At 36.0% G+C, this 14,956-nt stretch overlaps 1 protein-coding gene across 13 annotated transcripts; it reads right to left on the bottom strand.

Moving 5' to 3' along the window:
• Window positions 1-433: 433 nt before the first annotated feature.
• Window positions 434-14,723, bottom strand: LOC128166277 (chondroitin sulfate N-acetylgalactosaminyltransferase 1-like). 13 transcript variants are annotated; one of them, XM_052831347.1, is made up of 4 exons: window positions 14,593-14,723; window positions 13,861-14,095; window positions 10,386-10,501; window positions 434-3,159 (listed from the first exon to the last, which is right to left on the bottom strand). In XM_052831347.1, the coding sequence occupies exon 4, from the start codon at window positions 3,119-3,121 to the stop codon at window positions 1,607-1,609; it is 1,515 nt and encodes a 504-aa protein (XP_052687307.1). In that variant the 5' UTR covers window positions 3,122-3,159; window positions 10,386-10,501; window positions 13,861-14,095; window positions 14,593-14,723; the 3' UTR covers window positions 434-1,606. The 13 variants fall into 13 exon arrangements, with proteins under 13 accessions (XP_052687307.1, XP_052687309.1, XP_052687314.1 ...); XM_052831349.1 differs by having other exon boundaries at window positions 10,386-10,498; XM_052831354.1 differs by having other exon boundaries at window positions 13,929-14,095.
• Window positions 14,724-14,956: the final 233 nt, after the last annotated feature.

Here is a 14,956-nt window from a genome sequence, read left to right as displayed (position 1 = left end):
CAGATAAGGCTGTCATTTTGAATTGCTTATTACTGGTACTTACATAATATATATTTATTGAAGAATATCTTAACTTTTAGTGAGGAAAATACATTGGCTTCTTGATATCTCTAATTTGTATATACATGTATATCTTAGCTGCTATTTTTTTATATATACTGGATAATTTACACTCACTGATCCATATGGAGTGAACACTGCAGTTTACTTTGTCTTGTTGCAGTTAAGACCTAATAAAATAGGTCATTTGAATGTTTTTTTAATGATTGAAAGAGTTTTTTACAGAATTTTAATTTGTTTCCGTGCATAGCAGTAAATAGCATCAGTTTGATCTTAATATAACCATCTCAGAGTTCATAGGAAACCTAAGTATAGACATTATTAGTTGCATCCACTGATATAGCACAAATAAAACAATGAGCAAAACAAAGTAGACACTTAGAGGTACGTTTTTAATTATTTTTCAATATTATTCACACAGAAAAAAACGTGCTGCCAGACATACTCGTACGTGCTTTCAATGTTTCTGAACACATAATCAGTACATAAAGATAATGACATACAGAGCTAAAGTGTAAAAAGACATGTATACATCAAATTTAGTTCAACAACAGTGAAAAGTATAAGAATACCAACAGCAACCAAAAAAACCCATTTAGACTAACAGTTGTAAATTCAAATGTATCCATTAAAGGTTTCACCTTTGTAACTCATGACCAGTATATAAATATAGCAAACACAGTCGTAGAAACCATACTGGTATCCAGACTGACCTTGGGTTTCTGACATTATTAGTGATTCCTTGCTGATTTTAATATTGAATAAATATTACAAATTTAAAAAAAAAAATCATTCAGGAATTCAAGAAACATATAAACACAGACCAAAACATTCATTACACACTGCATTAATGCTGGCATTTTGGCAGTGTCCAGTTAAAACAATCAAATAAATTGTAAAAAACATCACACATATAGAAAGTTTGGCAAACATCACAAATTCATGTAGAAATACATGTACAACCTATTGAATCTTGATTGCTGTCCACGAGGTATACTACAGATATGTCGACACGTACTCCAAGAACACACTGTGAATATGGATCTGAATTTGTTCTTAGAAAGTTTGATATCAAGTAATCAATAAAAAAGACGACAAAAAGTTAAACAACAAGGCCATTCAAAAGTATAGCTGCCCTAAGACTTCAAAAATACATGACTGTAGCCAGTGCAGTCCTATTGTGAAGATGCTGGGGTATTCTTATAATCAGCTTTTTCCAAGCCTTTTGTATGTTGTACTCAAAATATACAAAGAACATGAATCCTTGTACACATGCTGTGCTACACCTTATATGTAGCTTCATAAAACCCAATTAAAATCATAAAACCCCGTCAATTATGCTTTGAAAAAGAGAGAACATGAATGACCCAAAATGACATTTTTCAGTTTAGGTTCTACCTGTATTATCTGTGATTTCACAAAAGCATGCAGGTTATGACCTAAATACTTTTCATATTTCTGACCAATTAAAATTTTTTGTAAAAACTGCTTTTGATTATCAAAAAATGCCCTATTAATGACATAAAAACCATATGCATAAATAAGACTATTTCTTTGTTTGGAGTTTTAGGATGTCTATTTGGTCTTTGAAGGCAAGAATGCCCAGCTGTGCATGTGAGGCCTCACTGAGAGATTTGGAGCGTATACAGCCGCGGTACTGGTCCGGTGACAGATTGATGGGGCACTTCTTGTCGTGCCACAGGTGGAAGATCCCTGGGTCAGTGGCCCGAACCACAGTCATATTGCTACGGACGTACTTCTTATACAGAAACACATCCTCCCCACCCCACCCAACTATTCCCTCCCTGAACCCCTTCACAGCTTTAAAGTCTGAGAGGTACTGACATGTCATTCCGTATCCAAAATCTCTCCAGAATCCTGTTTTCTTAGAAATCACTAGCTGCCTCTTGATGGATGGGATGGTCCTATTTTCCATGGAATATACCAGTTTGGGATTAAACAAACTGAACAATATTGGGTAGTACACTTTTTTCTGTTTTTCAGCATTGAGACGACACCTCTCCAGGAATTCTGAGTTAAATATTACGTCCACATCACACATGAAGACTAAAGTGTCCTTGCCCTTCCAATACTCCATCCCGATCTGAAGGCCGCGCCCTCTGTTAAACTCCTCATTCACATTAATGACCCTGATATATCTATACCCATGTGTATGAATGATGGTTTTTGTTATATTTTTGACCTCATCCAACCCTTCCTGACCAAAATAAACAATGCTTAAGTAAATTCGTTTGTCTATCATGATACAAACATCTGCAAAGTTCCTCATAAATACTTCAAAAGAATCTAATCTTCCTTTTAATGGCAGTATGATATTTATCCAGGTCTCTTTAGTCCTAACTGTCGTGTTGATGGCAGGTATAAGTGGACCGAAAGGTTTGAGGATGACCACCTTGGAGTATCTCCCCGATTCCTTTGCATTGAGATTTCTGAAATAAAGTTCATAGTGAGTCCCTGAGGATGGTTCTGTTCTGTAAATGCCTTCTATGAAATCACTCACAGTGAAATACTTAGATGCATTTTTCCTTTGTTCATTGAGAATATTGACACTGTATGTGATGACATCATTCAGGTCTCTGCGCCTCGCCCCGATTGGTTTCTCCACCACTCTTTTTCCTAGTCCAGGATTAACAGGGTACACCTTGTACAGAGTGAATCTGTTAAATGCAGTAAGTTCATACTCATTTTTCATCTCCACCCCATGTAAAATTTCAGAAACATGAACTTTATCATTGAGGTATTTCTGAATTTCACTGCCTTTACTCTCTGACGAGTTTGTAAGGTTTTCTCGTTGTACTCTCTGAGAATTCAAGAGCTCCTGTAGTTCCTCAATTTTTTTCTGCAACTCTTCTATCCTGGTCTGGTGCCTTTTCTCGGATTCTTCGATGGCCGCCTGGAATAACTCTCGAGTGTGTCGAGTTTGCTGGGGGACGGTGGTTGAGATGTTGTCCATCACCAGGCCCCACTTTGTGATGAACACCATGGTCAGTACGGAGAGCAGGAACAACAGAACCAGAACGCGCGGCACAGGCTTCCCCATCCTGCCACCCCCTCACGCATGTCACCAACACCCCTGTCCTGTAAAACGACAAAACAGAAATTAGCTCAGCCCTTGTACTTTAAATATCCAGTTACATTAATTCCTTCAAAGAAGAAATTTATGTCCAGGGTATTTTTCCAAACCAATTATGAAATTAGTTTTTAATGGGATTTATTCATGTTTCTATATTATTAGAGTGGAATTTCAATGTCAAAGTTCCTACGCTATGTCATATGCCCATTTTCCCAGGCTACCTTACTCTTGTTAAAAGTTATTACAGGGGTAATTTCATATTTTATATCCTTTGATATCTCCTTCAATTGCATATTTTATGAATAACAGTAATATTGGAATGGTGGTGAGAATCAGAGGGTTAATGTAGTGAAGTAATTGCTGTCAGTGTGAGAGGTTTGGGGAGCAGTGATTATTGTTATTCGTGATGACAATCAGCATGCCCAACACCTCAGACAATGTTAGGTAATGCAGTAATTATAGAGGCTCAGCAGATCAGACGATCAGTTGTCTATTTATTTTGGTTAATCTTGAATTCCATCTCTCCTTAATGGAATTATAGTGTAAAGAATGCTTAGTCTTCCAAGACATTCAGTGCCTTCCTGGTGTGTATTAAATCTCCAGAGAGAAATGCATGGGCTGTTCATTAGTTTAATTGACATTCTATTGGTATATAATGGACACACTGCTAAAATGCATGGAAAGCCTTGAATTAGTTTTATAAGGTTCTCAATATTTTACAATATATTCCTTATTAAAAAAGAAAAACCATCAGTTCACTGCCTAGATTGAGATATATTCATGTGTGTGTGTATTTCAGTCCAGTTTATAAATGCCTTAAAATTCTGATAAAACAACAGCATTGCACCTGTCAGTGCTATAGTTTTCTGATCATTTAATTCTAATAAATATATTAAACCCAAACTTGATGTCAAGTGCTTCAAAAACCCCTAAATTGAACAAGCATGTTTTTAAGAATAATATTAATCTGCTACAACACAATTTATCAAAACAGTTTAGCCGCTGGCTTCGTGTAACGTAGCTAATCTCATGTAGAAATGCCAATATGTTTAAATGGATAAAAGAGTTCCAAGTTTTCCTCTCATATGTACATTTATTTGCACCATAATGTGTCACGCATACATAAAAATTTACATTAATTTACTTTCATCCTGACGGGGATAAATCCCTTAGTTGTTTTTTTCTCCCTATTGATTGAAATCTACGTTGATCATCTGCAGGATGTCAAACGTATGTTTCCCAGATGTCCCTCTTTGTTCATACTAGCTAGAAGTTATTCTCTCTCTTTATTCAGAAACAAAGAGAAATTTGCAAACCTGGACCACACATATAAAACAAGAGGTCCATGGGCCACATCGCTCACCTGAGGAACAATAGGTATGATAAAATCAGCTCAATGGAGTCATAATACAAACTATCTGGACAATATACAATAATTCATGTAAATCCTGTATAAATAAAATCCATTTTCCCCTGGATATTCTTATGTTTATAATCATTAGTCCCTTTTCTAACAGGATGATTTTATAGTCATATCATGTGTTGAGTATTGCAGTTCTCAAAAAGATCCCTAACAATAGTTTATATATGGGATATAAACGTACAGTAAACTCTCAACCTTCTCGTGAGGCCAAAGAATTGTCCTGGGGCCAAAGTCTTAACAATTATAAAGAATCATCTGGCTGATTAGTTTCTGAGAAGATTTTTAAAGGTTTACCCTATAAATTCCTTTGTTAAACTTTGACCCCCCCCCCATTGTGGCCCCACCCTACCCCTGGGGATCATTATTTTCACAACTTTGAATCTACACTACCTGAGGATGCTTTCACACAAGTTCCAGCTTTCCTGGCTGATTAGTTTCTGAGAAGAAGATTTTTAAAGATGACTCTGTTTATTCCTATGTAAAACATCGACCTCCCATTGTGGCCCAAACCTACCCCCAGGGGTCATGCTTTTCACAAATTTGAATCTACACTAACTGAGGATGCTTCCACACAAGTTTTAGCTTTGCTGGCTAATTAGTTTCTGAGAAGAAGATTTTTAAAGATTTACTGTATATAATCATATGTTTAACTTCAATCCCCCATTGTGGCCCCAACCTACCCCCAGGGGTCATGATTTTCACAACTTTGAATCTTCACTACCCGAGGATGCTTCCACACAAGTTCCAGCTTTGCCTTCGAATTAGTTACTGAGAAGAAGATTTTTAAAGATTTACTGTATATATTCCTATGTTAAACTTCGATCCCCCATTGTGGCCCAACCCTACCCCCGGGGGTCATGATTTTTACAACTTTGAATTTACACTACCTGAGGATGCATCCACACAAGTGTCAGCTTTCCTGGCTGATTAGTTTCTGAGAAGAAGATTTTTAAAGATTAACTGTGTATATTCTTATGTAAAAGGTCGATCTCCCATAGAGGCCCAAACCTACCCCCGGGGGTCATGATTTTCACAAATTTGAATCTTCACTACATAAGGATGCATCCACACAAGTGTCAGCTTTCCTGGCCAATTAGTTTCTGAGAAGAAGATTTTTAAAGATTTACTTTTTATATTCATATGTTAAACTTCGACCCTCCATTGTGGCCCCACCCTATCCCCAGGGCTCATGATTTTCACATCTTTGAATCTACACTACCTGAGGATGCTTCCACACAAGTTTCAGCTTTCCTGGCCGATTAGTTTCTGAGAAGAGGATTTCTAAAGATTTACTCTATATATTCATTTGTTAAACTTCGACCCCCTATTGTGGCCCCATTCTCAGGTGAGCTAAAAATGTTAAGTTTACAATTCAATAAGAACAGATTTTGAAAATTTTCGTAATAAATATTGACAATTTTTTTACTTTTTAAAGCGCTAAGCATAGCTCAGCCCTTTATTGTCGTTAGACTTCAACTTCCGGTGCATCGAATAACCGCCCCCTCTAAACAAAAGTATACATCATTTAAACTGGTTAGGGAACCAGTTTCAGGGGTTTATGCACATAACTGCACGGGCTATTGTGAATCTAATTTACGGGTTATTGTGAAATTAATGTACGGGGCTTACATACATCATTGCAGGGACTGTCATGCCGTGATGAGGAAATATAGTGCGTATACAGAAGCTGAAATGCTATATACATATATCTGTTATATCGAACAGAAGCTGGGTTAGCGCTTTTCAGTACTATCAGTACTTTGATTTAATCTTTAGCTTTTAAGATCTGTGTACAAACATAGAATTGTTAGCAAATCTCTGTATCTTGCTTATAATTCGAAGCAAACACTCAAAAATGGTTAGTAAATAGAAATTGTTAACAATTAAACACAAGAAACATGCACTACATGTATAACAAATAAAGAACACAATTTATTTTTTCGAAATGAATCATATATATACATGTATATACCTACATATTTCCGTAAGCGATATCAAACTCTATTTAAACTGAATAAACTAGAGAAAATGCCGAGCATCTCAACAAAAACCTATTGCATTAATCTACCATTACGCAAAAAATAATGCCGAATTACCGATAGAATGAATTGTATTTCAGTACTCCTACATCAGATTTTGCTTAATTTGCGCAGGTAAACAGTTAACTGTTTGATTTATCGAAGTCTCTGTTTGATTTGATACGTAAAAATCACGAAATACAGACGACAGTTTCCAGGTTACAAAGCATAAATAATGAAAACGAAACGAAAATCAGAACAAGCTAACATCAACGTCATGTGTGAAAACTGTCAACGCATTGAAATATTTAGCCTTAATTTACTTCACAAAATCGGCACCAATATATTTTTCATGTTTCAAAAATTTCCCTTCATACGCGAACTGTTGCACGAAAAGCAAATTCATCATAGTCAGATCGACCCTTTTTCGTATAATGTCATGGCTGCTTTAAACAAAGAACCTTGTTTTAGAAGTATGGAATACGAGTCTTGGTAAAATGGGTAAGCAAAACCGGGCCGTGGCAAAATAAAAGCCGGGGCAGATCGGCAATCGTCAATTCCAAATACGCATTATTTTGCAGCAATATTTACAGCAAATACAAATATACTGGTCCATCAAATATCCTGAAATTTTAATGAGATTGGCAGATTAATAACTGCTTATCTTTTGTTTTGCCCAGGCCAAGTCTTGTCTACCCATTTTACCGGATGCCGAATCCGAGGCTATTAAACTGATTGAAACACGCCTTTCCTTATTATTTTCGTAATAACTCAGATTTGAAACAGAATTAGACCTTAATTTTTGCAATTTATATTTTCCTTCCCATAAGGATAATTTATGCTAAACTACGTTGAATTGGAATCAGTAGTTCTTGAGAAGAAGATTTTTAAAAATGCACCCCCCTTTTTCTACAGTTTCAAGGTTTTCTCCGCTTTGAATACAGATCGGACTTTTATTTCTGCAATTTATATTCGCCCTCCCATAAGGATGCTTTGTGCCAAATTTGGTTGAAATTGGATAAGCGGTTTTAGAGAAGAAGTTCAAAATGTAAAAAGTTTACAGACGGACAGACAGACGGACAGACGGACAGACGGACGGACGGACGGACGGACAGACGGACGACGGACAAAAAGTGATCAGAATAGCTCACTTGAGCTTTCAGCTCAGGTGAGCTAAAAACCCTCTGAAAATTAGGAATTAGCCTAAAACGCCGACCCAGGACCCTCCATCAGGTCTTGATAACAATTTGAAATGACAGAGCTTAAGCTGCTAACCCCATTCCCCCTCCCAACTCCTCCGAAAAAGTGGAGGGTCCAGAGTTTTTACACTTTACACCACGCCCTTAATTAGGAACTACTAGTAGCTACTGGACATGCCCCATGTGAGCTTGTCTACATGGTGGTCGTCATTTGTTGACATTTTACTGTAGCAACAGAAGCTTTTTTGCTGTAAAGTTTTCTGGAACAGAATCTAATGAGTGTCAGTTAATTTGTAACCAGCATGTCAATTCAAAATAAATCTTTCCTGTCTGACACAGTCAACAAATTCTCATTTAATGAAATTCCTTCCTGGCACAAGATAACAATCTGGGGAGCTACCCTGGCACCCGGCACTGTGAGCTCCCCAGCGTGATTCCACCCATCATGCAACACTATCATTACAGACATTCATTACAACAGTGAAAGTCTCAAGTGTTTTAAAACATGAAAGAACTTTCCCCAAAAAACAAAATCAAAACAACAAGCATCTATATTCTTTACTTGACAAAGCAGGGGCCTTATTCTTCAAACAGACATGTTCTCACTTTTTTGATCTGAGTGATTTGAATGGGATATTTGTACTGTCGATCATACAACAGGTCGCACTATAGGGTCTTCCCAAGGAACACCAGAGGATCGACAAGTACCAGGATGTTTGGCCTTGAAGAGTGCTCCCAGATATCTCAGCATGATGAATGACCTCATCATCGTGCTAGATGACCTCATCAAAGGTAGCCGACAGTCGGATGACGTCTGCTTACAACTAACATAAACAACAGCATCAACTTCCTCTTCTAGTTACATCAAAGGATCCCTGCTTTGGAGAGGCTGACTCCAAGTTCACTGTGTCTGCTATATCAGAAGCGGGGGCACCCTCATTAAGCCTACAACTCCTACAGCCATTTCTTTTTTTTTTTTTTGGAGGATGGGGATTTTTACCACCTGTGTGTAATATACATGGACCTTTTCAACCTCATCTTGTGTTAGCTATGGGTCATTAATGTAAGAAGTTTTAAATTAAGAATGATTTAATGGTCTTTAAGTAAGTGGGCTCTAATCATGAATGATTTAATCAATGATTTTATTTGATCACTTCCATCAATCTAACACTGCTGCATGGATATAAGTTTGTTGGATATAAGAATAATTACAAAAAAGAACCTTGACACCCAAGCAGGCAATGTTTAACAAATGTTCTTAATAAAATAGTTTGTAGATCTAGAAGGTTACAGATTTATCTTAGACATTAGAACAGATTTAAAGCAGATCGTAGAGAAGGGATTATGCAATGCTACATCTCAATTACACTGCTATTCTCTTTACAGTTTTTACAAATGCAATTTAAAGGGTTTTTCCTTTGAAGATGACACAACATATCAGACTAAGTTATCTAAGATTCATCAGTCTCTGGAAGAGATACAATATATGTCACTGTTTACTTGTAAAGACTGTTGAATCAAAGGCAGAATTCTAACATTCCAGGGTACAACATAGATTATATAAATATCTCTGGTACATGAATTCTTACTTGTTGCAATGTAAGAATCTGACCCCAGAAGCATGCATCCCTTTGTACCAGGAATCTTACCAACACATGGAAACACAGGACCCGACCTCACACCCAACCCAGGTTTTGTTGGTGTCGACATTTTGCTGGCTACACCTATAATAACATATACTCCCCAATATCTGTAAACTGTACAGTTCTTGTTCATAGAATTCCTTTCTTAAACTCACCACAAAAACCCATCTGAGAACCCGCAACTGCTTTATTTCACAAATTATTTGTTGTTGATTGTTCAGATCGGGGAATTCAAGAGCTAGCTGATTGTTGATTGAGTTCCAGCCTAACTACCAGTACCAAACATTTAATAAGTGCAATTATCCACATGGAAAATCAAATGTCAATTTAGAATACACTACCATGCGTTTATAGTAAAAAGAGAAATAACGGATCAAGATTAAAATGTTTATCCATGTGAAAATTTTAAATGTTAAACTTACGGTATTGTATATCCATAAAATTTTATTCAACAAGTAATGCAATTCTTGAGAGTAGACCTGCATTTCAAATAATTACTGCTTTTAATTTCTGCCATAATAAATCATGAATATCTGGTATTAAATGTAAAAGCGATCCATCTGAACTCATGCATTATTTGTGAACTTGAGAAAATAAATAATTGTACCGGTAAAAAGTAATACAGAGTGTTGCCCTATATAACATCTCATGTATACTGGTTTTAAATATACCATATTGGCAATTTACAGTTTTAAATGATATACTAATGAGAGAGAGAGAGAGAGAGAGAGAGAGAGAGAGAGAGAGAGAGAGAGAGAGAGAGAGAGAGAGAAGAAAGAGGAGAGAGAGAGAGAAAAGAAAGAGGAGAGAGAGAGAGAGAGAGAGAGAGAAACTGTTATAAAGATATAGTAAATAGTAAATAAATAAATACCAGTATTCTGACAGAAAATTTCAATAGTTACTCAGAACAAACAGTGCCTATTTGAGTAGTTGTACCGTCTGACTTACCGTACTTTGACGTCTTTTATCACTCCACCAACGTGCTCTCTCTGTTATCCACCTACACTGTATCAGGAGATCAGCCAAGCCCACACAATCAACCAATCAGTACGCTCCATTCCCTGCTAATGTTTAATATCATAAAGTGTAACTAGAAATTCTCCCAGGTTTTAACTATACTGACCTATTACAAGTTACTTCAAGAGTAAACTGTCTCTTTAATAGTAAACTGAGTGTATTTAAATAACCTCAAAGTTCAAAGGGTTACAGACAAAGAGAGTTGGCTAATCTTCTATTGAAAAAAGTTAAACATATTAATTATGTTTTTTGAAATTGAAAAAAGTTATTGTTAACATTTAATATGTTATTAAGTACAAATCTGTAAGTTGTCTCTTCACCAGTAATCTTAAAATCATGATTAAATGCCAGTTTTTGTCTAAATAATTGTGACTATATATACACATAATGATCAGAGGAAAACAGCCGGTATCAAGCATTGACAACTTTTCTATCTATATTAATCTTTCCCATGAATATTCTGTAATGATATGAATTTTAACTGTTTTTTTTAATTACCTGGAGTGTTTCTACTCCCCAATTTAATTAGATTGTAAATTCATAACATAAACAAAACTTTATTTGCACATGCTCTTGTCTTTTAATAAAAAAACAAACACCCAAGAATTTCTCAGGTTGACACATTCAATATGTAACCCAACCCTCAGCAATATGTAATAAAAGGTTCCAGTGCAAGTGAAACACAGCACTTGACCTCGCCTTAGAAATAGGAGGTCCTACACAGAGCCTCAAGATTGCCTCCAGTGAGAGGGGCCAACACCCTCACGAGTTTAATTGAATCAACAAATATTTAACAATATAACTGATGAATGCATTGGAGTTACTGCTGTGTTAAATACAGTAACTTACCAAGAAACTCCAGTATTATGAGTTTCATTAGGCGATAAATTTAATTTTTTTCCACTTTGAAGATATTAAATTTGATGCACTCTTGGCCCAGAGTAACCTTTCCATCAACGGTGGCGAAATATCAAATCATCTTAATAAATCCGGCAGGTTTTCTATACGGGTGATAAAATTTAATGGGCAGACAATGGCTGTAGCTTCTTAAATACAGATTATCTCGGTGATGATCAGACTCCATTTACTGTTTCATATTTCCACCCTCCAGCCTACCGCCTCTCTTTTTACATATAAATACTTTTTTTCTGATATAGCAGTAACAAAAAGCTTTTAATGGTCACTCGAGTATCATAGACATTGGCCTCTAATTACAAATTAGCTCTTAACCCAGGAACTGGACCTTCCCTTTATTGTTCACCTTCATACGAGAGAGCAGAATAGGGGGGATTTAGTCACCATCAAGAAGGCGATAAACTCTCCTCCATCAGGCACAGGTGCAGGGGGCTAGCACACTGGATTCCTGTCGGATTCCAATAAAGCCATTTCATAGTCCATTGTTACCTATTGTTCCTGGGACAGAGGAGAGTTATACATCACTGCAGGGTGACAACCCCTTTAAAAAGAAGGTAGAGGAACTAAATTGATTTTTGCAAGACTTCCCAAGTTTAGCGGTATGGGGCAATAATAATTGATTAGGGCCCTAACACTTACACACTCAGGTGAATTATACAGCGTACACTTTGTGAACTTTGCTGCATTATTCTTGAAACAAAACATGAATGAACAATCAAGGTTTTTAATTTGTTCAGATTACTATATATCCTATTTACATGTACCATTATTTTAGATTGGGAGTGTAATTCTCTGTACTAAAGAGAACTGAGTATAATTTTGAGTGTTTTAAACCTCCCAAGTCATTTATATGTAGGAAAGAAAAAAAAAGCCAATCTACGTAAAATCACCTGATTTTTAAAGCTAATCAAAACTTACCTTTAAAAGTCATTTATTTTTCATGAATGAAAAATCATCAGCTCACGTCATAAACTACACTCCCATAGTATTTACAAAAAAAGATCATTTAATGGGTCGAATAGAATTCTTCCGACCTTGTTATGAAAATAGCCTGAGACCACTTCACAAGTTGACCGTATGGAGCTGCAGTACACAGTGTCACAAGCCGCTTATCAAGCTTTGTCCGTGTTTACCAACACCAAATAAACTGGCCCAGACCTGACCCCTCCGCCTCTCCAGCCAGTCTGTCACTAGTTACCCTCCGCACAGCCGAACCAGGCATAGATTAGCAGTATTTCACCCCTATACTGAGAGATGCAGTTTCCTGAACTCAGATAAACCATCACCAGTCTGTTGGCAGTGTAGGCATGTCAATGTTTTTCTCCAGAAAACTCTTTTAAAACAAAATTAATTTAGCATGCAGTCTACTGGCTTAGTACAGAGGATCTTGTATCTTGGCTGTTGGGAGATGCCCTTTACAAAGCTTCTATTAATTCTTCTTAATGGCTTAACATCTACCATGCCATGTATCACAAGCTTATAATGTATAAAGAAATTAGCCTTGTTTAAATCCTGTTATAAGTAGATATGCTTTCCTTTTTTATGATATCTGTTGGACAGCTGGTCTACTGGTAGGTCATTATTTGATGTAAGGCACTGGAGTTTGTTTCTAAATGCTTTAAATTAAAAGCTAAGAAGTTATTATAAGCATATTTCAATGTTGCCCCCCCCCCCCCAATGACGTTTAGAATTTTAAAGATCAAAATATCTTTCCAAATCACTATTATCTAAAGGAATGAATGATGTAAACTTCTGAACAGCACTGACCAAAAAGGTCATAAGTTAATCAGGTGAGTAAAGTGACCTCAAAACAAACTACAGGTAAAAGAGATAGGTGAACATTTATCCTATCTGTTTACATAAAGTAGTTTTCTGTGATTAAGAATCACAATGTTTAGTACCAGTTACCTTTTAGAAAGAGAATTACGGTAATAGATGTAGGGTACCTTATTTAATTCAATCTAAGTAGGGTCTGAGGACATATCAACAAAAAATTCAGCAACTCTGATATAAAAGCATTAAAAACAAAATTTAAATCACAATTTGAGGGCAAAGCATGACAAATGTCTGTTTGTTTTACCCCCCAGATTCTGACAAATGGACTTATGGCATTTATGACTTGAACAATGGCCTCCATTTAGCCATGCATACAATGTATTTTCCATCTTTACTCAATAAATAAGATGAGATGCTGCATGCTATTTGATGATTTCATTAAAACCTCCAAGATTACAACAGTTTGAGATAAACATATATTAACAATTCTGAGTTTAATGACACAGAACACATAAATCTGATAATTTCTGCTTTTCTATAAGTTATTTCTATGTGCTTTTTAAGGAAGATAGTAATATTCTTAACATTGCTAAGTCCCAAAAACATCAACAATTAAATCTTAAAACTATGTATCAACAAAACTTTTCTCAAATTATTACAATAAAAATCATTGTATCTCAAAAATTGCACTTTACTGGTACTTAAAATTCCCTACCGTTGACAATAAAAGAAACTTTGATGATTTCCTGGGTGGTGTATACAGTTACAAGTTCTCAGACTCACCAGCGCTCCATGGGACTGTGGTTTGCCGTGGATTGCTGGAGGAGCTATTGACCTGTTTAGGTCGAGTGGGAATCTACCGCTGACTCCAGCATCAACTGTTGACCTGGAGTCACACCATGGGCTGGCTGGCCAATCAGCAACATCTGTCATAACAGTCTGCATTCCGCCTGAAAGTACAGCACAAAAATGTAAATAAACTTGCCATGTTTATGGATGTTATAGCAATTATCAGCCACAGCTTCATCAAAATCTGTCAAGTTTGGGATAATTTCAAAAACATCATCTGCCTATATTGTACAGAAAGATCTGCATCCCAGAATTTTTAATAAATATTACATCCAACAAATGTTTTTGTCACAAACATACTCATAGCTTAAGTACATTTAAAAAAGTTGTAAAACAAAGAAAATAAGTTTCCATTGCAATTTGCAGTCAGTTATTGCATATGTACACTTACGACCCATACTAAAAAATATTATGAATTACCAGTAACACTAATTTCTGTCATACTCATACCTAGTTAACAAAATTACCAGCAAAACTAATTTTCATCAACCTAACACCATGGTAAACAAGTTAAAACTATGTAATTCCAAAGTAGAAATGTATTTCATTCGCCTTTCCGAATATTTCTTTCCATACACATTTCAAAAAGTTTAGTTACATGTATATAGCTGTACTCCTTAGGATCATTCTAAATGCTTCTATCATATCCAAAAAGGAGCCTGGTGACCATACTACTTCTGCTCACAACTGACCCACAAAATACTACATTCACTGCTCATGGTCATGGGTTCATGGCACCAACTGCAGAAGGAAAGGAGAAATGAGCATATTATAAATACACTGAAAACTAGTAGACTAATTGTTCTCAAACAGTTAGTTCCACCTCATTATTTTCATGTTAAGAATATTTTTGTTTCAATAAAATTAATAAAATATTTTCTTCTTGCATTACTTCAAAACAAACATCCAAAAAATTAGTATGCATATTTTTTTGTTTGACCTTGACCTTTCACCAATATGTC

The sequence above is a fragment of the Crassostrea angulata genome, chromosome 10, assembly GCF_025612915.1.
Source record: "Crassostrea angulata isolate pt1a10 chromosome 10, ASM2561291v2, whole genome shotgun sequence".
Classification (NCBI taxonomy): Eukaryota; Metazoa; Mollusca; class Bivalvia; order Ostreida; family Ostreidae; genus Magallana; species Magallana angulata.
This window is presented reverse-complemented; position numbering and strand designations above follow the sequence as displayed.

Coding starts and splice junctions, on each gene's coding strand:
- LOC128166277 (XM_052831347.1), bottom strand. CDS start 3,121: ATGGGGAAGCCTGTGCCGCGCGTTCTGGTTCTGTTGTTCCTGCTCTCC.